Source organism: Oenanthe melanoleuca, chromosome 9 (genome assembly GCF_029582105.1).
Source record: "Oenanthe melanoleuca isolate GR-GAL-2019-014 chromosome 9, OMel1.0, whole genome shotgun sequence".
Lineage (NCBI taxonomy): Eukaryota > Metazoa > Chordata > Aves > Passeriformes > Muscicapidae > Oenanthe > Oenanthe melanoleuca.
The window spans coordinates 21,221,299-21,243,338 of record NC_079343.1 but is presented as its reverse complement, the minus strand read 5'-3'; the positions used below and the strand labels follow the sequence as shown (position 1 = coordinate 21,243,338).

General features: G+C 42.5%; 1 protein-coding gene across 3 annotated transcripts in view; it reads left to right on the top strand.

Moving 5' to 3' along the window:
• The window catches only part of DIS3L2 (DIS3 like 3'-5' exoribonuclease 2), a 178,185-nt gene that overhangs the window by 89,148 nt on the left and 66,997 nt on the right, over nucleotides 1–22,040 (top strand). For all 3 annotated transcript variants that reach the window (XM_056499071.1, XM_056499070.1, XM_056499072.1), the window contains 2 exons: nucleotides 3,700–3,779; nucleotides 17,876–17,988. In XM_056499071.1, coding sequence (XP_056355046.1) covers nucleotides 3,700–3,779; nucleotides 17,876–17,988 — 193 coding nt within the window. The remainder of the gene's footprint in view (nucleotides 1–3,699; nucleotides 3,780–17,875; nucleotides 17,989–22,040) is intronic.

Here is a 22,040-nt window from a genome sequence, read left to right as displayed (position 1 = left end):
CTCCTTAACCCACAAGGTCACCTTGGTGGCTCCCCATAAGCTGAGGTCACTGCCAGTTTGTATGTACCTGTAGTCAATCATGCAAATGTGTGTGCATGTAATTGTGGATTTAAGGAACATCAGCAGGTGCACAAAACATTCTGTCCCTTGTGGTTTAGTAAAACAACTCGCTGCAGGCTGGTCTGGTTACAGTCAGAAATGTGGCCTGGTCTCTCTGAGCTCCCTCCTGCCACAGCCTTTGGGATATTACACAGCCAGACAGTATGGCCAGGGCAGGAGTTGGAACAGCCCCTTCCTCTTCACAGGACAGACTTGCCACACAGCTGAGATCAGTGTTGTTTCTTCACCCAGATGGTTTTTGTCAGCTGCCCCCAGGGTCCTCCCTGAGCTGTGTCCAGGGGTGTCTGGTGGAGGTGCCAAGGGAGGGGACAATTTGCAGAGCAGTGGGCAGGCTGTGCTGCCCACACCCAGCCTTTCCTACCCTTGCTGCCACTGCATTGCCTGATTCTCCAGGATGAGAGACAGCTCTCTGGGGGTCCTGGAGATAAAAGTGGTACCACTGGACCTAGAGGAAAAGCAGGAGGAGATAGCTGAGAGCGAGACCATGTCCTGAAGGCGCACGTGTGCAGGGTGCTGCCCTCAGGCTCAGAGCTGCAGTCCCATCATTCCATGGATCCCACATGCCAGCCTTGTCCCTATGGCCATCTGAAACCTCTTCAGTAACAAAAACTGAAAACCAGAAATACAATTAATCACACTTAATGTTGTTACTGGTGAGATGAATTCTCTCAGAAAATTTCATGTAGGTGTAGGCCTGAGTGCCAGGATTATCTTACTGCTGTGGACTTGGAGCTCTTGCAGTGAGGTTGGCTTCTCTTGTCCCATTGACTACCTGGCCACTGGCTCTGAAACACCTCTCTAATATCCTTATGCCAAGGAATATCGTGCCTTGTTTTACTTGATCAGTGCCTTTCTTACCTCACCTTGCAGTCTGTGCCCAGAATAAAATGCCTGTGACAAGCTACAAGTCCAAGTCCTTTGAATAGTTCTAAAGGAGAAACAGATCTGAGCCTGGTGGTTGAACATATCCAAGCTGATGGGAAATACTAAATCAGAATTTGGACCTCACTTCAGCTTTGCATCTGTGAGTTTATGGGTCTCAGATGGCTGTGAGCTGTGTCTGTGCTGAGAGACAGCTCAGAGCCAGCCAGCACCTCCCCAAGGGCAGCAGGCTGAGCACAAAGGGAGGCTGGGGCTGCCCCACCAGACTTGCAGGTATGGACTCTCTGAACTGGGACCACCATTGGCCTCTGCAGTAGGCTTGAGTGGTCAAATACATCTCAGCAAAACAGCCCATTAGTTGCTGCTATTGTATAAATGTGGCAAAATATTTGGCACCTCTGTTTTTCTCCTCACTTCTATTTAGGGCAGGCTGCAAATATGCACTTTGTTGAAACCAATCTGTGAATTTTTTAACTGCCTGGAGCTACAATTCACAATGGATGGCAGATGCTTGTGGTAGCAGGCCCTGAACATCTGGGATATTCTCTGTATTCCCCTGACATAGGAACCTACATTCTCTTTGAAGCAGCTCTTAACTTTTTTCTTGCTCACTTTCTAGATAAAGCAAGCCATTTGTGTCCATTCAGTAGACTCTTTTAAATGAAATAACTTAAAGATTTACTGGCTGAGGAGGGCACTTTATACCCTGTGCATTAGTGGGACCTGGTGTAAATACATACAGGCTGGCACACGTGTGTGTCTCTGTCCTATACTACTGTTTGTATAGGAGTGTCTATCTGCAAGTGCACAGCTCCCTAAAGAGAGTTGCACGGTGCCTTGGAGTGGTGGTATCCTGAAATTCCATCCTTAGGTGGAATTTTCAGGAATATATATTTATGGAAGTAAGGTTGTTTGCAAACCTTTAAAAATTCATTGATTTTTAGTGCTGGCACCAGCAGATCAAAGTCCCAGTGTAGTTGAAAGATTTTATATCTTTCAGTGTCACAGTCTCTTAATTTGTTTAGATGCATGCAGAGGATCAGAAGCTAATGTGCATCTGGGGATTAAGGCAGCTTTGCTATCCAATCTGAAAGCCAGCATATTCCAAAATGTTTTCAAAGTCTCAGAAGGCAGTGAAGTGCTTTAGTGATTTTTGTGTCTTTTAAAATCTCTGTTTAGTGTGCCTGGTGGACTTATATAAATGCTGCCAGCTGTCTGACACCAGCAGATACCACCCAGAGCATTTCAGTATGGAAGTGGTAGGTCTGCAAAGTTGGGGACACTGCTCTCACTGACATAGCACTCATACAAAAAGACTAAGACTTTCTAATTCCATGTGCACTTGCTCCTTTAAGAATTTGCTATAATTTTCTCCTCCCACCTCTCCTACCCCAGGAGTAATACCAGTGTTTATGCTGTAAGAAAAACAGTGTGTGTTGGCATTATACATCTCTAGAAGGGAGTTGCCATCATGATATGAGTCTTTCTGTGGCAAAGAGAAAAGAAGAAAAGCAGTGGTCTATCTTTTCCATGGCAGTCTCAGCCTATACCATTGTGCTTGGGGATCTTTTAACTAGGGAGGGGCTGAACTTACTCTAAAAGTTAAGATAAAAGCAAAATAAACCAGCAAAACCCATTTTTGTACTGACCTCATTGCTCTTCAGCTCTGGTCCCACATTCCTCACAGTGCTTGGGAGAACTCTGCTGTAGTCCAGAGGTTTGGGAAGAAAGTTCTTGTAGGACAGCCTGGGATGAAGGGAGGCCCTGAAGCAAGAGTTTAGGAAGTTTTATTTGTTGAATGCTTCAGGTTTTGTGTCTCACTGGTGCCAGGCTCTGCTCTATTAAAATGATGACTCCTGAGTCAGATGCTTTATTTATCCCATCTGTGTGGCCCTAGACCAGCTTGGTGTTCTCCCAGTGTTCCTGCCACCCACTGCTGCAGGACATACATAGGTGAGCCTTCCAGGGCAGGGCTGCAAATTCCAGATGCCACCTGGTACAGCACATGCAAAAGGATGTTCAGCTTTTCCTGAGGACCAAGCTGATTTGTAAGATCTAGGAAGTTGATTGCCCTTTCTATCACTTTCACATTTTTCCTATTGAACCTGATTTTCCCTTTGGTCCATAATTGGCAGTATAGATTTTATGAAGTCTTGCATCTTCTGATTGCCTTTACTGGGACCAAAACTCTCACTCAGTTTTGTCACATTCAGCTTGGTTTGTACGTGTTTCAGTGTCTCTGCTCTGTGCTAGCTGTGCTCATGGAGTGTCAGATGGTGTGACATCTACTCTTTGGCATGGACATGAGGGTTATTTGTGTTCCATTTAGCTTTGCAATTAGGAACAATCTATTTTTACTCTAGCTGCAAGGCATCTAGACTTTTTCCTGCTTGTTTCTTTGGAGTGAACTTGATGGGCTAAATTGTTTAGTTTTTGTGAGGGAATATCTGTAATGAAATGAAAGTTACTAAGACTAAGAAGTTGAACCAAAAAGAAACATGAAAAAATACTCAAGGAGATTCACTTGTCTAAACAGTTTTTTAAAAAATAGATTCGATTTAGCATTCAGAAGATGTTTCAGCAGAGTCTTCTGAAAACATGGTTGTTGTTGTCTGGATCTCTCTGATGGGCTCTGTGTTTTGATACCTTCTTCATGACTGGGAGATAAATTTTCCTTTTCTTTTTTTCTTTGGATAGGAAAGAATGCATTTTCACCATCGACCCATCAACTGCCAGAGATCTTGATGATGCTTTATCCTGTAAACAACTCCCTGACGGTATGAGATATATTTTACAAAATACTTCTAGTGTTTGTACTCAGCTGTTGACACACTCGTATCTATAATTTGTCCTGAAGTATTCTTTGCCAAATATAAGTAGAGTAATAAACTAGTTCTTCTCCTGTTGCTTTAATTGCTTGTTTTTAGAAATCTTGGAGCAGACGTCTTCAAGCTGCACTCAGTCTTGGTGTTAGAAAATGCAGAGGCACGGTGTTTTGCATAATCAGAGCTGTAATTTGATTTGAGCAGATCTCAGCTGTCTCCTGTCGTTATGGGAGTTACAGCTGAATAGCTAATACACCACTTCTGCAGGCTAAAGTCGAGTGGAACTTTGACCTTGTGTATGCAGTCCATGGGTAAAGGAATCCAGTTTTTTGAAGGTCACTGGCTGAATTGTTTTTGGTGTTTATGGGATGCTGGGAATTGTCAGATGAGCATAGTGTGCCTTATAAGTTGTGTTTTTCTTCTCATTGCCTTTTGAGCTTTCTCTTCAGCCTTATTTGTACTTTTACTGTGCTGGAACAGAAAGTAAAGCTCCAGAAGCCAAGTCTTGATGATTATGACCAAAGGAACTTCTCTCTTGCAAGCTTACTTTGCCATCCAAGCTCTGCTCATTTAGTTTGATAAGATCCAGTAACAGGCTTGGTTAGGAATATTGCATGATTAGATTAGCCTATCCACCCCTTATAATGAAGATAAAGTTTTTTGGTTTTTTTTTGTGTGGGTTTAGTTTTTCTTGCTTTTGCTTATCGTCACAATATGATGACATCCAAGACATAATTTTCATTTTTTAAAGTTGATTTCATACTGTGCAATGTGGCCAATGCATTGTAATGTCATTTAGACCCAAGTACAGAGTACTATAACAGTGTTATAAAACAGATAAAAAAAGCAGAGGTGAACGACAATTTGAGACCAATAAAATTAATTATACTATACAATAACAGCTGAGCTGAGCTGTGTTCTCCCTCTTTCCACTTGTCATCTGAATCGCTGTAGGTTTATGACAGTGTTGTGATCCCACAGGTCCTCAGATCTAAAGTGCTGAAACTCTGGCTTCTGAGTATTTACTGTTCACATATATATGGGTTTTAGATGCTGCAGGAATCATTCAGCGAGGTGGTTTGTGGTACATGCATCTGCATTGTTCTCTTATCCATTAGCCATTTGGGGAAAGTGTTCAAAGAAAGTGTCAGTGTGAACAAGAATTCTTCACTGCCAGAAAGCCTGCAAAGCCATTGCAGCCCTGTCACTCGTGCTTGGGGCTTGTGGGTATATGTAGTTATGGGGAATGTGGCCACCCTTGAATTCTGTCTTGTCTTTCCAACTCCAGCAGAGGAGAAAAGAGGCAGTCAAGTGAATGCACTCACTGGTGCCTGTCCCATCCCAAAAGCCTTTGGTGACCCTCATGGATCATTTTCCATGAACCATTAGCTGAGAGCCTGCTCTCAGCAGCCCTTTATGTGCCAGATCTCTGCATTTGGCTGGAGCCATGCATCCTTCCATGTGCTCATTTCACCTTGTTCTCCCCTCAATGAGAAGATGCTCTGAGCTCGAGCCTTCCTTATCTGTGCCTGTCCTGGGCTTCGTGTGCTCAGCCTTTCCTTTCAGCCTGTGATCTGCTGTGAGAGTGCCCACACTCAATCACCACCTCAGCTTTTGGCTGAAGAAATTGAAATTTACTCCCTGGAAAGGCCAGTTTTGGTGCTGGTGAATCCCAGGGACCAGGTTTTAAATCAATGTGGAAAGAACCGCCATGGAAATACCTTTTCATTTATTTTGAAGTTTGTGGTATTTATTCTGAGAAGACCTGGTGGCTCAGAAGGAAATGCAGGCAGGAAACCAGGTCCTGATGGTCTTTGGTGCAGTTATGATCCATTCAGGAGGAAGCTGAGGAGTGGGGTGGGAGTGGCTGCATCCTTCACACAGGTGTGGTGGCTGGCTCAGTCCAGGTCCCTGAGCAGGCAGAGGAAGGAAATCTCAGCACATCAGAAAACTGTGCATCAGTGTTGGCTTAAAACATGATAGATCCTGAGGCAGAGATATCCAGTCTGGTAGCTGGAATCATCTCCATTTATAAGGCTCTTGGTGACGTACAAGGAGATGCCTGCAGAGTCTTTGCAGTGAAAATGAGTAATAATAGCAACTAGGGACTGTACTGATGGGCTCTCATCCTTTATCGTCTCAATGTGCTGCTGTTTTGTTGTGCTGTTTTAGGCACAAACTTGATGCAGCATTTCATGGACCTTTTTCTCAGCCTACTGTGGTTTGTTATTGAAATACTAAAATATAAAGGTTAAATTTTTAAAATACTTCCTGATCTGAAGAACTCAATTGTAACATTGTTTTGCAAGCCTCATATAAGGGATGTTAGTTTTGCATGCAGTTGGCAATATAAGATGTATTTTGTGCCCATTTCTAAGGTGTCACTTTAGAGATACAGCTGCAGAGCTTGTTGTCCAAGAGACCAGGTGTTGGATCCTCAGCCAGGGTTTGAGCATCACATAGTCTCTGTTCCTAGCAGAAGGAAGAAACAGAAATGTGTGTATTCATATTACTTGACACAACTCTTTATTGCAGTCCTTATTTTGCATCTGATGGGGAATTTAGAGATAATTCGTTCCATCAACCATTTCCTGGCTGGGACTGGGCTCTGTCTAGCTGGGGACATTCTTCTCTTCAGTTTCTGGCACAGAGGACTTCAGCCCACAGACCTGCAGCTGGCAAAAGACACCCAGATTCATCTTGTATCACAAGTTCCTGGGGCATTTTCTTGCATGCAAATTGAATCTCTCTGGACTTGTTTCTTTTTTGTCCTGGTGTGAATTGAGCATCTTGCTCAGTGATTTTCAGTCTGTGGTCCCCTGGCCCCTGTGGCACTATGAGGTGTACCATTATAAGGCCATGAAATGTGGCTGGTAAAAGCAGGGGTAATAGGTCCATCAGCATATGTAAAATTTTCTAAGATATCTGTACTTTGACTTAAAATTCTTTCAGGAATTTCCAGACTTAGGTCCAAAAACAGTGCTGGGAGTCCTTTGGGGTCACTTTCTTGTGTTCACTTGCTTGCAAAGCTGTGGCTCTTCCCAGCTCTTCGGTGTTTAGGAGAGCCCCTATGGGAACCTCAATCTTGTGCTTAGTAGAGCCTTCTGACATGTTTTGGAGGTACCCTGTGAACCTTTGGCTCTAAAAGTTGCTATGATAGCTGCAATTATTATGACAAAGAGTTGTTTTAGAAGTTAAGAGCGTGTCCAAGTCTGGCAAGGCTGAATCTCTCATGAGGACAAAGTGGTGTTAAGAGTTAACACAGCTTTTATTCCAAATGTAAACGTGGTTACAAGAATTTATTATTTTTTCCATCTCTTTTGCCCATATGTAAAACACTTAAAAAAGCCTCACAAAAAAATCACAACATGAGCAAACCACAAATCTTGGCATCCTCATGATGTCAGGAGATCTCCAAAAATCAACAGAGAATGCAGAACTCAATTCAGGATTCTCTGTTAGTGCATAGCATACTGAATTTCTACAAAAAAGCTCATTCATTACCCACACTTCTTCTATCAGACATCTAAATCAGGGCATTTCAGAAGGTTTTGGAGAATTAAATTGTCTTCAAGCATTCATTGCTAATTTATTCAAGACAGTGACAGTTTCTTTGCCTTGAAGGATCTTAGGCAACAAGCAGAGAGATGAGTGACTGTCTTGGCACCTTTGTGGAGTTTCAAGCCTTCTCAGTGACCGTTATCAGATCTGGTCAATGGATAGAAGGCTCAGCCATGCTACATCCTCAATAAAAGATGGAAAGGAATTTTTTTTTTGCTGAAGTAGTTCACAAATCTATCATGAAGAACTATCCAGTAGCAGAGTGTCACTAGCAAAGGGAGCATGGGATGGCTGTGGGAAGAGCTGTATTTTTAATGGAACTCGCAGTAGGATATTGCAGCAGTTGGAAACTTTTCCAGGGATATATGTTTTAAGTGGGCCAGTCTGGTTTTGAGAGGATTTTATATTGAGTCTGTTTCTGATTAACGGCCGTGCTCCTCGTTATTGTTTAATGATAGCAGTAGGGAGGTGAGCTTGCTGCTCACATTTGTGAGTGTATATTTTAAAAGAGATCAGCTCCAATAAAGAAGGAAAATAGGGTTATTTATGTAACAGCTGCAGAAATATGAACAAACTGTACTCCATTTAGATGATTCAGCATAACCTTGGAGTAAAAGATGGCTCTGGCCTGCACCTAGTTTCTACAGCCTCTGTAAAGCTTTCAGGGTAGCTTGAGGTTTTAAACAAGTTCATTTCAGTCAATGCTTTTTTGTGATGCTTTCTGCATGTCTTCTAGCAAACTGCTGCAGCCAGGAAGGCACAGCAGAGCCATTCTCAGGTTATATGGATATCGCAGAAAACAGCTGGACTATTTTCAAGCCTGAGTGTTTTCACCCAGGGTGCAGAGGTTTAGAGATTTATTCTGATCTCAGCATGGCAGGTGACCTGTGTGTCCCAGTGATACCAGGAATGTTTCCCAGCTTTCCAAACCTCTTCTGGGAATTATCTGTCAGTGGTGCTTTTATTTCTGGTAATTTACCCTTCTGATGCAGTCGTGTTAGAAAGCTGCTTAATGGTAGAAGTGGAATTTGGCACATTTCAAGGCAGACAATTCCTTCTAGTGAAAGGTTAGACCATGATGGGAAAAGATGAAGCAGAAATTATGGGGAAGTATTTCTGGGGGGTTGTATTTTGATGCTGATCTCAAAGCAGTGCTTTGGACCATACTGACAGAGCTTCTGTGAATCTTTTATTTGTATATTAATAACTAATATGGTTCTCACTTGTGTTTTTCTTTCATTTCTGTATTCTTACAGTATTTTACAAAGTAATTTGAGTTTAAGTAATTTGCATCTTTTTAGGAGGAATTGTTGTATTGCAGAATAGAAATATATTCTACAGACTGTTTGCTCTGGTTTCCATGTCCTTAGTGACTCTGCTTGTCTGCATTTTGGAGTGAGGCCATAGGTAGATACAATCATTGACTCTTCCCAGTGTTTGCTCAATGACCTAAACAAATGATGCTTCTGCAGCCCCCTGTTTTTTTCTATTTCCCTTAAATCTATTCAATCTGTTGGTGAGTTTTAATCAAATGTACCTAAAGGCAATGGGATAAAAGAGTCAAACATGTTGTGTTTCTAAAAGTGTCGTAAAAATGGGGTATAAGCAAAGAAGAGAACTTTTCTTTGTAACCCAAATCTGGGAAGAGTGCAGCATGACCTTTCTGCTTAGCACAAAGTTCCTCATGAGCTGCAGTTTTTGAGAACAGATCTGCAGAGACTGAGACTTAGATCTCTGTTCAAGCAGCCTATTTCACACGTTTTTGTAAAGCCAACTAATGTTTTGCCAAATGTTGACAAAATTCTCCTTTGTCCACTGCAAGCCTCCAGGCTCTGGGGCTGCTTTTCTTAGACCTGGAGAGCTTAGTAGAAATCCCCTGGTGTGTGAGCTCCAGAATCTTGTGCTTAAAAACACCTGAGCCCTGGTAGCCCCAGGATGTTCTCTACCATCTCAGGTGACCACCTGATCTTCCTCTCCTTTGACCCATACTCTTTCCTGGTGTAGTTTGCAAACACTTAGGATGTTTTAATTTTGCAAAGTTCTGTGGCTTTTATTTTACTTTTTAAGATGTAAATATTCCCTCTTCCATTCAGCTTTGTCTCCCTGGCCACTTAAGAACTGCAGGATGAAATTTGCTCTAGCAAAACGTGGTACAGGACCCTTCAGCAAATCCCTTTGGTCCCTGCAGGACAGAGTATCAGGAGAGTTTGTAACTGGAGTCTTGCTGTGCAGACTTGCTTAAGATAAACACTGAAGAACGAGCTAGTGTTGGATCAAAAGTTACTTTTGAAATTAGTATGGACTTATTTATCAAAAATGATTCATGAAATTACTATGCTTCCTTCTTTGTAAGCTATTTAAGATGAACAAACACCAGACCTGCAGAGAAAATGACGGAAACACATTGACATATGATTCAAATGTCAAATGATCATAAACTGCAATTTGCTTAGATTTACTGCAGGAGTCAAATAAGGGAAAAATAAGATCTACAAGGAGTGGGATTGTGTGTAACATTTGGTCAAATTTTACTTTAGTATCAGACATAATTAGCTCATCTCTCCTGTTACCTGCTGGTTAATCTGGGGATGTTTTGTTGTGTCACTAGGAGAGTGAAAAAGACGTATTGCAGTGATTAGGAAGAGATACATATTCTTTCTTCCAATTGAGGGCTTGTGGTTGCAGATTCATTGAAATATGCAAAATGCTCTCAGGTCTCTGCCAAATCCAGATCCCTGCTGTGCCCCACAGTGCACTCCTGTGTAAAAACTGGAATATTTTGTCTCTTCTTTTGAGGTAATGTGGGGTTGTGTGCAAAACACACTCTTCGCTTCCAGTTTCCAAGTGCAGGGTTGAATGGAATCAGAGGACTGGATTGAGTCAGCTTTCCTCCACCAAACATCTCTCTTGAAATTGATGGGACAACTTGATGATGTGGGGCTCCCCTCAGTTCCACTGGGAATAGGGCAGGTTGCTCCAAACTGCTGGTGGCTGAAAGGAAAATAGACTGAGCCAAATCCCCAGACAAGTGCATTAAACTGGATGTTGAGGGTGGTTAGGGAAGTTAGGATTTAGTTAAAACATTGATTGATAGAACAGAATTTGTTAAAACATTTTTTTGCATATATTTGAAAGCTGTTTGTGAGCAGGTTGATTAAAAACTTGGTTAAGCGAAATTGGACAGGGTTTGTGATTAGTAATCCATATTTATTGTACTGGACTTTTATGTCTGGTATAAATATCTTATAAATATTTCAGCCTTATCCTAAAAGTTGTTTGTGTTTTTTTTTTTTTTACTCAATGCAAAGAAAGCCTTGTGGCAAAGAGATGTGGGATTAAAACAAAATAGAAGGTATGTTGTGTGAGAAGGACTAAGGTAACAAAGACTGTGGCTGCAGAACATGCAAACAGATGTGCAAATACCACTAGAATTACTCATAAAAGTGAGTTTACTTTTCTGCAGGGAGGAGAGATGCTTTGGGCAAAGTTGCCTTCCAGATCATTTCAGTTCATGAATTCAGGACCTGGGACAATTCCCCAAAGATTTAGAGGCACGGGATTTTGTCCTGGTGGATCTCACTGATATTTGTGGATACAAACTTAAAAAAAAGAAAGTGCCTGATTTTGTAGTGAAGGAAAGAGAGAAAGGAAAAAAAAAAAAAAAAAAAAAAAAAAAGATAATGCCTTTAAGTAGCTGAATAATGGAGAGAAGATCCAGAAAATCTTATGCAAACAGATCTAAAAGCACTTTGCCTAGGATTTGCATTTATGAAAAAGGACCCCAAAGACTAGGAGAGTCTTCGAAGAAGAACCACAAATGATAGGGGATAACCAGACAGACCTAGGGCAGGATCCCTCAGAATCACTGAGTTACTGTTTTAACTTGTTATTTATTGCAGTGCAGGGTTTCAGAACCCAGGTGAACAGGAAAAGTATCTTCCACTGTAATTCACTACAGTACTTCTTGATTGTCGATTGTTATGCTAGATACACAGAAAGAGTAAAACCAGATGCAGATGGAAATGTTTTGGAAATCTTTCCAAAAATAAACAAAGCAGCTGGATGGCTAAAAGTGAAATCTCAGCGACTTCCTTCTGTTTCCAAAGGAGTTGAAGAAATGTCAAGGCTGTTCCATGGAAGTACATTGTGTGTGTTTGGCCTAGCACTGCATCCCAAGGTCTCTTTTAATGCCTGGGAATGCTCACTCAGCCTTGGATTACTGTGTACAGTAGAGATATCACAAAAGGGACTGATCTAGGTCCCTCCCCACTTGAAACCTTCATTTCAGGAACAGGATGACATCCTACACCCAAAAATACTATAATTCATTTTGAAAGCTGCTGGGTGTCACTTCCCATCTCTGTAAATCCAAAGACTGCTGATTTCCTGATAGAGCCTCTTGAGTCAGTCTTGGAATACAAATAATTGATGACATGAATACCAGAAATTGTCCTTCTACCTTCATCATATTGGCTGCAAACCTCACTGCTCAGAGCAGTCTGCCTTGGTAACTCTTCCCCATGAGCAGAAATTGCTTTCTGAGCCAGGAATCCAAATCACAGCAGCACAGCCATTGCCTTCGTGTCCTGCTTGACATCTTGTCTTGATGAAGGTTGAAAAATCCATCCACCAAGTGTTGAATTTGAATATGCATGACAAAAATGCTGGGTCTAAGTTGTAAGTAGTCATCTAGAGGTTCTCCCAGATGTGACTATATAATAAGTAATGGCATTCAGTGGATAAATCTGATGTGTTTGGGGTTTATAGCTCCTCTTAAGTTGCTCATTCCTTGAGTCTTGCAAAGAAATCAATACATTTTATAATACCTCTGAGTGGAACTTTCTGTTCTGGCACCTCCCAAGGTCTGCTAAGCACTCATGCTGGCACAGAGGAAACCAGCTCTGCTGTGAACCTCTGCAGTGAAAGCAGGCACCAGCACAGGAATGGGGACAAAACCTGCACTGTCAGAAGGTGGGGCACAGGCATTGCTGCATAAGGAACCACTGTGTCTGGTCTTAATCTTCCAGTGGACACCTTTGATATATCAAAGAAATGTCACATTCCCTTCATTTTCCATCATTATACTGTCTGTCCCCAATTGTTCTGTGCTCTTTTCTGTTTTTGACTTTTGCAATACTTGTGCCCCACTTGTATCTGTATTTTTCTGCTTGTATCTTGCTCAGCAGTGTGAAAAAAATCCTTATTCTGTTGGATATTGTTGCCTGTGCAAGTAAAAGTTTTATCTCGTACGTGCTGTGTGAATTCTGTCCTAAGTATTTAGTGTTTTCTCTCAGGAGAATTCCTTCCTTGTGTAAGTATCCAAATTAATGGTTCAGTAGTAGCACTTGCACAGAAGAGCTCTTTCATTCTTTTCCAGAGTTATTGCATCAGGTTTTAAGGCAGTTTTCAGGTCAGGTGTAGGTAGTAGTTGCCTTCTGGGTGACAGCATCTTCTGTCACAAGGTGATGAAGAGCTGATGTGGGTTCACTCAGGACAGGAAACTTGTTTTGCTACTCTGCCTCGGTGATGTGATACCATCTGTGAGGTCTGGAGACCTGGTTGATGCCAGCATAGTTGTCTCCAGCTCCTGGGAGTTTGGAAGTTGGGAGAACATCCCCAGCACAAAGATTTGCCCTGTTTTCCCATGGGAGGATTGACCTTCCTGCTCTCCTGAGAGCCTGAGAGTGACAAGAGCCACCTCTGAGCATCCCCTTCAGATGTGGGGGGGGTCACCTTTCCTGCAGGGGCTTCTGCTGGTTTGTGTGTAAAACTCAGGGCTCTGTAATGCACAGTGCATGAAGAGCCACCTGATAAAGGTGTCCTGGCTTTGTTTTGAGTTATAAAAGGTGTCCCTTCTGTGACTGTGACCCTCTGTGGCAGACACTGTCCTTCCCCTTGATGAAGACCCCTCATGTTCTGTAGCACTGCCAATAGCACCAAAACGTGCATGTGGGTTAAAGGCCTCATTCCTCTCTCTTTATGCAAGTTTTTCATACTTTTGCAAGGTGCTAAATATTGCTTAGCAGATAAGAGTAACAGCATGATACCCCCAGGGCTGTGGAATGGGAAAGAGCTGTAATTATTTGCTGCAAGAGTTTGGTCTAACCAGGAAACAGCTTGGGACTGCCTTGAACTGCTGGCAGTTTTCTGTTTTCTGGATAGAGCAACACTTTGCAATTTTCTTTGAACTCTTCTGTATCTCACTGAGGGGTGAGGACAGTGGGGTTGATACAAAAACCCTGGTATTTGATTTAAAGATGACTTAACATGTTTGCTCTTGTTTGACTTCCCTCCTGAGAATGATGATGCTTGAAGGTGAGGTGGAAATGCATGGGAGTGTGTCTGCATGGTAGAGAAATACTTTCTGATATTTTATCCTTGAAGAGCTGTGTTTTTAAGTTATATGGCCCTAAAATTCACATTTGCTAGGGTATGAAGTGGAATTTCTTCATCTCTGGATTCGTGCTATGACTGAGTAGGGTTGCTGAAGACAGGGAAGAGGGATTTGCTTCCATGTGTTCCCTCACATACTGTTCAAAGGCATTCAACTCAACTTTTTAATTCCGGGGGCAAATACTTGATATGACCTCCTGGGTTGACAGTTCTTATGAAGCATTTACAGGCTGAAAATGCCTTTTCCTTCTCTTCCAGCTCCTTCTTAATAATCCCTTTTTGTTTATAATTTTTTTCAAAAAAGAAGGAAAGAAATTCTCTGAACTGTTTTGTCAAAGAGAATGAGATCATCATCAACAAGAACAACAACAAAAGGATCAGCCTGTTCTTTGTTCTTCTGCAAGGTGCCACTGCTCTCCTTCGATTTTAGCATCATATTGATGCACAGATTTTGGGGTGGGTTCAAACAAGCCAGATCCTCAGTTTGAGGAGCTGAACCTTCTCCAAACAGCTGTGTACCCATTGTGCTGGGAGAGACCTGTCTTTCATGACTCTGTCACTTGGTGAGATCTGAGAGGGGTTCCAGGCTTCCAGAAAGTTGGTGAGACACAGGTTTATTCTGTTCTGCCATTCTCACAGCCACATGATGGTAAATAAAAGGGAAATTGTCCTCTCTGCTTGTGGCATCACAACTGTGTTGTTTGCAGTAAGATGACAACAAGTCCTCTCCTGCTGGCACAGAGCATTGGCCCAAGGGGAGTTTGGGTGGCTGAGTGCCCAGCCTTTTCCCTTTCTGCTTGCACACCTCAGGAGAGCTCCTCATTGCAAAGGGCCTCTTTATGGGTTTTGCAGTGCTGTGGTGTAATTTCAGACAATGCTCCTGTCTCCCATCCATCTCTGTCGCCGCATCTCTGTAGCTGCAGAGAGGAGCTAATAGGGTTCAGCTGGTTAGTAAAACATGCTTTGCTTGATTCTAACTGCATTCCCTGTTGCTAAACATCTCCCAAGAGCAGCTTTGCAGTGCTGGAGTTTGAATGGCACAACAGTTTGACATCCACTTTCATATGAAATGATTTTAAATGAAAGAGTCCCAGAGATCCTGAATGAAAGAAGCCATCCAAGTGCCTTCAGCATTTTTCATTGCAATAGCTGCCCCCTGCAGCTCTTGCTTTAATGCAGCATGTGAAATGCTGGTTTAATCTTCTGTACATTTTCATGTAAATGCCTTTTAAAAAACCCTAACCTTAAACTGGTAGTGTATACCTAGCTTGTGCAGCTTTAAGTTCCCTGTTAGAGAATTTGGGTTGAAACTAATATGTAGCTTGTAAAAGTACTTGTTTCTCTAAGAAATTTAGGATTTAAAAAGTCTGTCATAATGGAGAGCTGCATGGCAAGGTTTGAAGCCTTTCTTTGCTGGAAAAGTACATTTTTTTCAACAAAATGGAGGTCAAGTAGACCATGTGTAGTAGGCTGAGGTGTGTGGTCTGTGTGGTGTCTATCCTCTACCCTTTCTGCTGATCTCTTTGACAAGACATTTTTACTCTATGACTGCTGGTTAAATTCTCTTTCCCTTTCTGGCCACTTTTTTTTCTTTTTCTTTTTTTTTTTTTTTCCTTGGGAAATAACATGAGACCTTAAAATGTGAAATGTTCCTTTTGTGACTTTGTCATAAAAATTAATGAGACTAGAAAAACAGTTTGTGGACCTGGAACAGAATTCTAGTGAATAGTATTTCTCTATCCACAACACTCTTTCACTTTAATCAGCAAATAAACCAGGAGAGAGCAGCAGACAGGTATTTCTGTGCAAGCTTAGGTTGGTATTTTGTCTAGCACATTCAAAAGCAATGATTTGAGGGAAATCAGATTGGTTGATCACTGTGCTGTATCTTCAAGTTGCCTTGGTCTGAATATTTTGGGGGTGAGGGAGATAGGGTGATTCATACATGAGCAAGACAAACCCAAGAGCTGCCAGTTTGCATTATGTCAATGTATGTAAGAAAATATTTGGATAGAATTTCCATTAAAAGTTCAAAAGCAAGGGGCTCACTCTGACCTCGGCTTTTAGAAGCTCTGGTGGGAAACCTGAATGAAATTTAACTCTGCTCAGTGTGTTTTCGTTGGCTGACTCCATGTTTTATTATCTCATGCAATGAGATCTTTCTTGGTTTGTCGATTTTCTATTGAGGACAGAAAGTTCATGTATGTAACAGTGCACATATTGAATTAAAGTGTGATTAAAGGCATGATGTAATGACCCCCTCTCCTTTTCCTTTAGTCAATATTTGCCTGCAGGGTCAATACATTACAATATTGACTTCAAAGTATTCAGTATTTTTTTACCTTCTGAGTGTGTTGGCTTCAAGTGTGTGTAATATTAAACCTGTTGGTTGAACTGTTGGTCTAAGACTTACTGTCTAAGTAGTTTCAGGCTTGGATGCCTAATCCATGTAGAGCAGCTTTCAAGGCATGTGATAATATCACAACACAGCTGTAGGCAGCTTTCTGAGGTGAACCATTTAATCTGCAGTCTTTGCTCCCAGCTTCCTGACAAGTGGTGGAATTTGTCCCTTGGTGTGCCATGGGATTATTATCCTCTCCCCCTGCTGCCATCATATTTAGTCTCTGCAGGCCCTTCCAGTGATTGGGGGTTATGTGGGCACATCTAAACCCCATCCCTCCTGCCTTGTGTGTGCATGTCTGCCACATTTACATCTGTGCTCTGTCAAGTGCACAAAAGCTGCTCAAAAAGCAAGATTACACTTTACATACAGTGCATTGTAAACATGGCTTAATAAAGTCAAATTGTTATGAAGTCAGGCAGCTCTGCAGGGTGGGCTGGTACTCATTTCCCTGAGATCCCAGCTGGGGCACAGTGGGCTGGGTGTCTCCCACTAATAGGAGATTGAACCTTCTCATACTTCCTCTTCATCTGTTTCCACTCTTACTCTGCTGAAATCCTGTGCTGGTATCCATCAGAAGGGAACACAGGCACATGTATTGCTTAATGACAACAGCTACAAACCATTTATCCTTCAAAAACGTGACACTTGAGAGAAAGGCTTTGATAATGTTCTTTGCAAGGTGTATAAATAAACAGGATTGTCACCAGCATGAGATCTTATTACTTTTTTTCTTTAAAAAAAATTAAGGAAAGAGAAAATATTTATAGATACCTAGAGGTTAGTGAATTCCTCTAAAGAACTGAGTGTTATAATTAGGAACCCGCTGCACTTAGAAGTATTCTACAAATAAGCACCTCAAATCCAGCCTAGTCCTTCCAGAGAAAACAAAGGTCAATAGGCTGCTTTGAGGATTAGCAAACCAGAATTTCTTGGACCCAGGTACTAATTACTTCCAAAGCTGAGGATGATCACTACTTCCAAATCCGAGTTGCTGCCAAAACCTCATGATAAACCTCAGTAGTACGCCTCTCTAGCCTAACTTTTGACTTAAGATGCTTTTAAACTGGACTCTAATTAAAGGATAAAAAGCCAAATCTGAAGGAAATGCAGGGTCACAGTAGAAATATTCTTCTAGTGGAAAAGCTGCACTTCTGCACAGGCTGAACCAAAGTAAATGAAGACTTCCCATGTCCTCAGCAGCAAATGGGGCTCAACCAGGTTGGTGCAGTTTTGATAACCCAAAACCATGTGTGACTGACTGCTCCATACCAGGGAAATGTCATCCTGCATTGCCTGTGTGCTTGGGACGTGAGGTTCCATCTTTTTTTCATGCAAAGAAACTTTCTGGCTGCAAAGAGATGAGGACTGGGCTCACTATTACAAGCTCCTAATTGGAGAGATGTATCCACATGATTTTGAAGGGTTTTCACACTTCCACCTCTGTACTTGAGGATTCGTTCTGTGTATATTCTCTCATATTTTGTAGCCACATGGTGGTGAATTTGAGTGTCCTGAGAGACCAAGGTTTTCATCCCAGTGGAAGAAGTAAAAATAAATATCAGTTTTCTGAGATTCTGGCATAAAGCAACAAGGTTGCTGTAGAACTGGGGGAGGGGGAGAAGAATCAGAGTTAAATATGTCAGCAGTTCATTTCTACTCACTGCTTGCTGACTTTCTTGTGCAATTCCAGGGAACCTGGAAGTGGGAGTCCACATCGCAGATGTGAGCTACTTCGTACAGGAAGAAACAGCACTGGATAAAGTAGCAAGTGAAAGAGCCACCAGTGTCTATCTGGTGCAGAAGGTAAGGACAGCTTTTCCTTTGTCTGTCTGACAACTGTGCCTTCCATTTACCATAAATTTATTTTCAGGGTTCATTTTCAGAAGCTTACAATCAAAATCAAAATTACAGTCAAGATCCTGTTGTTGCATAACACCTACAAAAATGAGTAGGTTGAAGGAAAAAAACACAGAAGCTGACTTATCTGCTCACTACCTTGGAGCTTATGGAGAGAGGATGGCATGGAGCAGCAGCTTGTGACCCTGTGTCTGTGGTCAGGGAATGCCCCACATGTGCCAGGGCTCACCAGCTCAGTGCTGACCTGAGCCAAGCCCGACACACCCAAGCTGGCTCCTCTGCTTTGCTCCTGGGGACTTCAGATTGGCAGATGTGGAGAATTTTGTCTTGCCTTTGGTGCAAAGGTCCAACTAATCCCTCCCAGAAATGGATTTGTGTCAGAGTAGGATGTAAAACACCCTAACAAACAAACAAACAATCCTGAGGTAAAATAAAAGGTTCACATTCTTACTTTTTCTGGGTATCCCAAATAATGGAAGAAGAGTGTTCCTTCATCATGCAGTGAAAAGATGCTTGAAATTATACAGATTTTAGCTTATCAGAATCAAATGTTAAGCTCAAGTTTCAAGTTGACTTCTAAGCGTTACAATTGAACAGGTTCAGGTTTAACATTGTTGGAAAGGAAATGTGTAGGCTTTGTCTGTAGCTGTCTCATTTTCAGTTGAATGTGCAGAAACACTTCATAGCCCATCAGATACCATTGGCACTGTGCACCTAGTGAAGCTGGAGAACTTGGCTGTCAGTGTCCTGTGCAGGCTTGAGGCATCAGCTGCATGAAGAGGAGTGTTGAAGCAGTCTCATGGAGCAGATTAAACTGCCTCTCCTCACACTCCAGTTCAGTCAAGCTGAAGTCCTTGTCTCCACATCCCCTTCTGGAATGACAGGACATCTTTCCTATAATAAATAAACATATCCTACTTACTACTTAGGATTAGGAGTGATTCTTCCCGTCCCTTCCCTTCCTGGATGTTTTCAGGGCTGTTATCGGGGAAGTTTTTTGTAATGATGCTTGTTCCAGTAGCTTCCTGTGTCCTCTCTACACTTTCTGGATGATAAAATGGTTTATGTTACACTAATGGAATCCAATTAGTGGTTTGATATCAAGCTGTTTACCTTCAGCAGCTGTTCTGTAGCTTTCTTTGGGTAGAAGCAGCAAGGCAAAGCTTTGGGGGGCTCAGGGAGTCTGGTGGGTTTTAGCTCCCAGTGGAACCACTGTGACAGCAATGCCACAGTGTCCCTGCTGGCTCAGTGGTGGTGACACCAACAGCACACAGCTGCTCTATGCTGGGAAACCCCAGTTCCCTGTGCCTGCCGTTCTCCACCAGTGGGAAGCAATGTGTATCTCATGGAAACAGCAGTTCTGGCACCAGTCTCCCCAATTCTGCAGTCTCCCCATTGATAAGCCCTTGGCTTCTGCAGTGCTCTGCTTCCCCCTCTGATGGATGGCTCGATGATGGGCTGGCCTAGGGGGGATGTCACTGGGGCAGCGAAGCTGCGCTCCAGGAGGATGTTGTGGCAGAATTTCCAAGTCAAAATACTGTGGTTTGAGGCCATGGGATTCTTTTAGTCAAGGGAGAAGGAAGATTTTTATAAAGAAAGGAGACATTCTTCATGAAAATCTAGTTGGATGCAGAAGCTAATTGAATTTTCTTTCAAAGTTCCTTTTCCCCCCAGCACTGCCAGTCCTGTGCAATGCCAGCATAAGTTACCTGTTGCCCTTATCTTCAACTAATCTTCAACTACTGTGGCCCAGCAGTTAGGATTAGTGTTTTGCCCACACTTCTGTCCTGCTGAAAACACATTTTAAAAAAACAAACTGGGTTAGATTATGAAATTTTCAATATTTTAATTGCAGGAGATGAAAAGGAGCGCGGGGATGGGAAAAGGAACACAGCCAGGTTGTCTGAAACAAGATGGTAGCATGACTCTTGTAGAAAATATGCTTTCTTTTGATGAAACTGTTTCCTAAGACAGCTGTGATTCTGTGAGAGGTTAGCACCATGCTAATCCTCCCAAAGAAGTTAAATAAAGCCACATATTTAATTTTTCTGACCCAGAAGGTGAGTTATTGTGTAATTGCTAGTGGTCTATTTAATACAAGTCAAAAGTTTTTGAAATAAGAATGTATCAGGTTTTAAGAAGCAAGAAAACCTAAACAGTTTCCTCTTTTTTGGCACATCTCACAGTGTTATTTTAGGTGTGAAGCAGCTCGAGTAAGAGTTCAGCCATAAATCCCTGCAATATTTTACTGGTCCTATTTTACACTGGAGATCAAAGATCAGAACTGTAAGCCTGCCTTCATGTTGAGTCCAAAGATTTCAAGACATTCACTTTTGACACCAGCAGGTTGTCAGGGTGTTGATATTTTGATAATTTCAGGCTGAGTAATAAAGAGTTGCTCGAAATCTGAATTCATGGAAGTGTTGATACAACTCCTGAGGAGAAATCTTGGCTCATAAACAAATTGCCTATTTCCTTTGAGTGTCTTTTAGTGTACAAGCAAGAGAATTGCTGAGTCCACTCTATTGTTAGACTTCAGCATCCTCCTACCAGCTGTAGTGGAAATTCTTGGTTAATGCAATCCCTTCCCATTGGATTGATTGTGGGAGAAGGATCATCTTGGGAGTCAGTGGTGATCATAACCAACCTGGACCAAGAATTAAGGGGCAGCCAAAACAGGATGCCAGCAGAATGAAGTTGTTTGAAGGGAGCAAAACTGCTCATGTAACTTTGTGAATATAAGGGACAGTGCTTGACTGGGTTTTGTTCCCTTTTTCCCTTTGGTTTGCTGACCAGTTTTCCCCTTCTGTTCCTTGAAAAGCTGCTGCAGTGAGTCCATTGATCAGAGCTGCTCTCGGCTAACCTGCTCTGAACCTGGCCAGCGAGTTAGTTAGTCCTGCCTGTAGCAGATGTTTCTGACTTTATAGAAAACAAGGATTTTTATCATCCAAACATGCATGTGTTTTCTCCCTCCCACTGCCCATCTTCCTAGGAATGAGTCCAGGACTGGAAACTCACGTTTGGTCTCTGGAAGCATTTTATTAATTGCAGAGGCAAAACAAAACAGACCCCAGGGCTCTCACAAGCAGGGATTTAGATCTTCCTGTGCAGAGGACCCAGCTACTAAGCAGTGTGACCAGCCATGGTCACAGGCCCACCTGTTTTATGATGCCAGCATGATGGTTTGTAGGACCCCTCCAGCCCCAGAAGTGCCGTCTCACACTTTGGTTTTCCAGTGGTGCCATTGCTTTGGCTTTCTGGGGTGTGTGGCTGCCTGCAGGGAGAACCACAGCATGGAGCAGGCTGTCAGGCAGTGTTGGATAACTGAATTTTGCTGAAGAATTTACATTTAGGATTTGGAAATGGGCAGAGAGAAATCCTCTGTCTGTGGTTTGATTTGAAATGCAGACCCACAGCTGCCAGCATTGTGGATATCAGCCTTTCTCTCAGAGAAGTGCCCTTTCTGGTATCTCTTGGGCACTGTTAGGCTTGTGGGGAGAGGTGATGTCTGTTATTAGCCTGACTGATAGAGGGGGACTAAAACCACACAAGTTCTCACCACCCAAGCCCTGGTTTCTATGACACATTCATTAGAAAGGATTTCCTGGGGGATGTAGCTCCTTTTTTACATGGTAATTTTTTTTTTTCTTGGTCCTGCTGGGTCTCTCCAACTGCATTTCTGGATTCAGCTACATTTATAAACTCCTTATTCCAGGTTTATGACCCCTGTATAAGCCCAGGTGACTTTATTTCCATCTGCAGTAAAATCAAGCTGAATGATGTGATCCCCAGCATAGGCACATCCGTAGCGATTTGCCAAGGAAACCACTTCCCACTGGAGGTGCTATCCCTCGGCAGCGTTTCAGCTCCTGCATTCCTGCGTGCCCTGGCACTCCAGGGGACAGCTGGCAGACACTGCTGCCTCTTGGCAGACAGTCATGGGAAGGGCAAAGCATTTAAAAGGTGCCGGGCAACCTCTGGGTTATTCAAGGCAATTC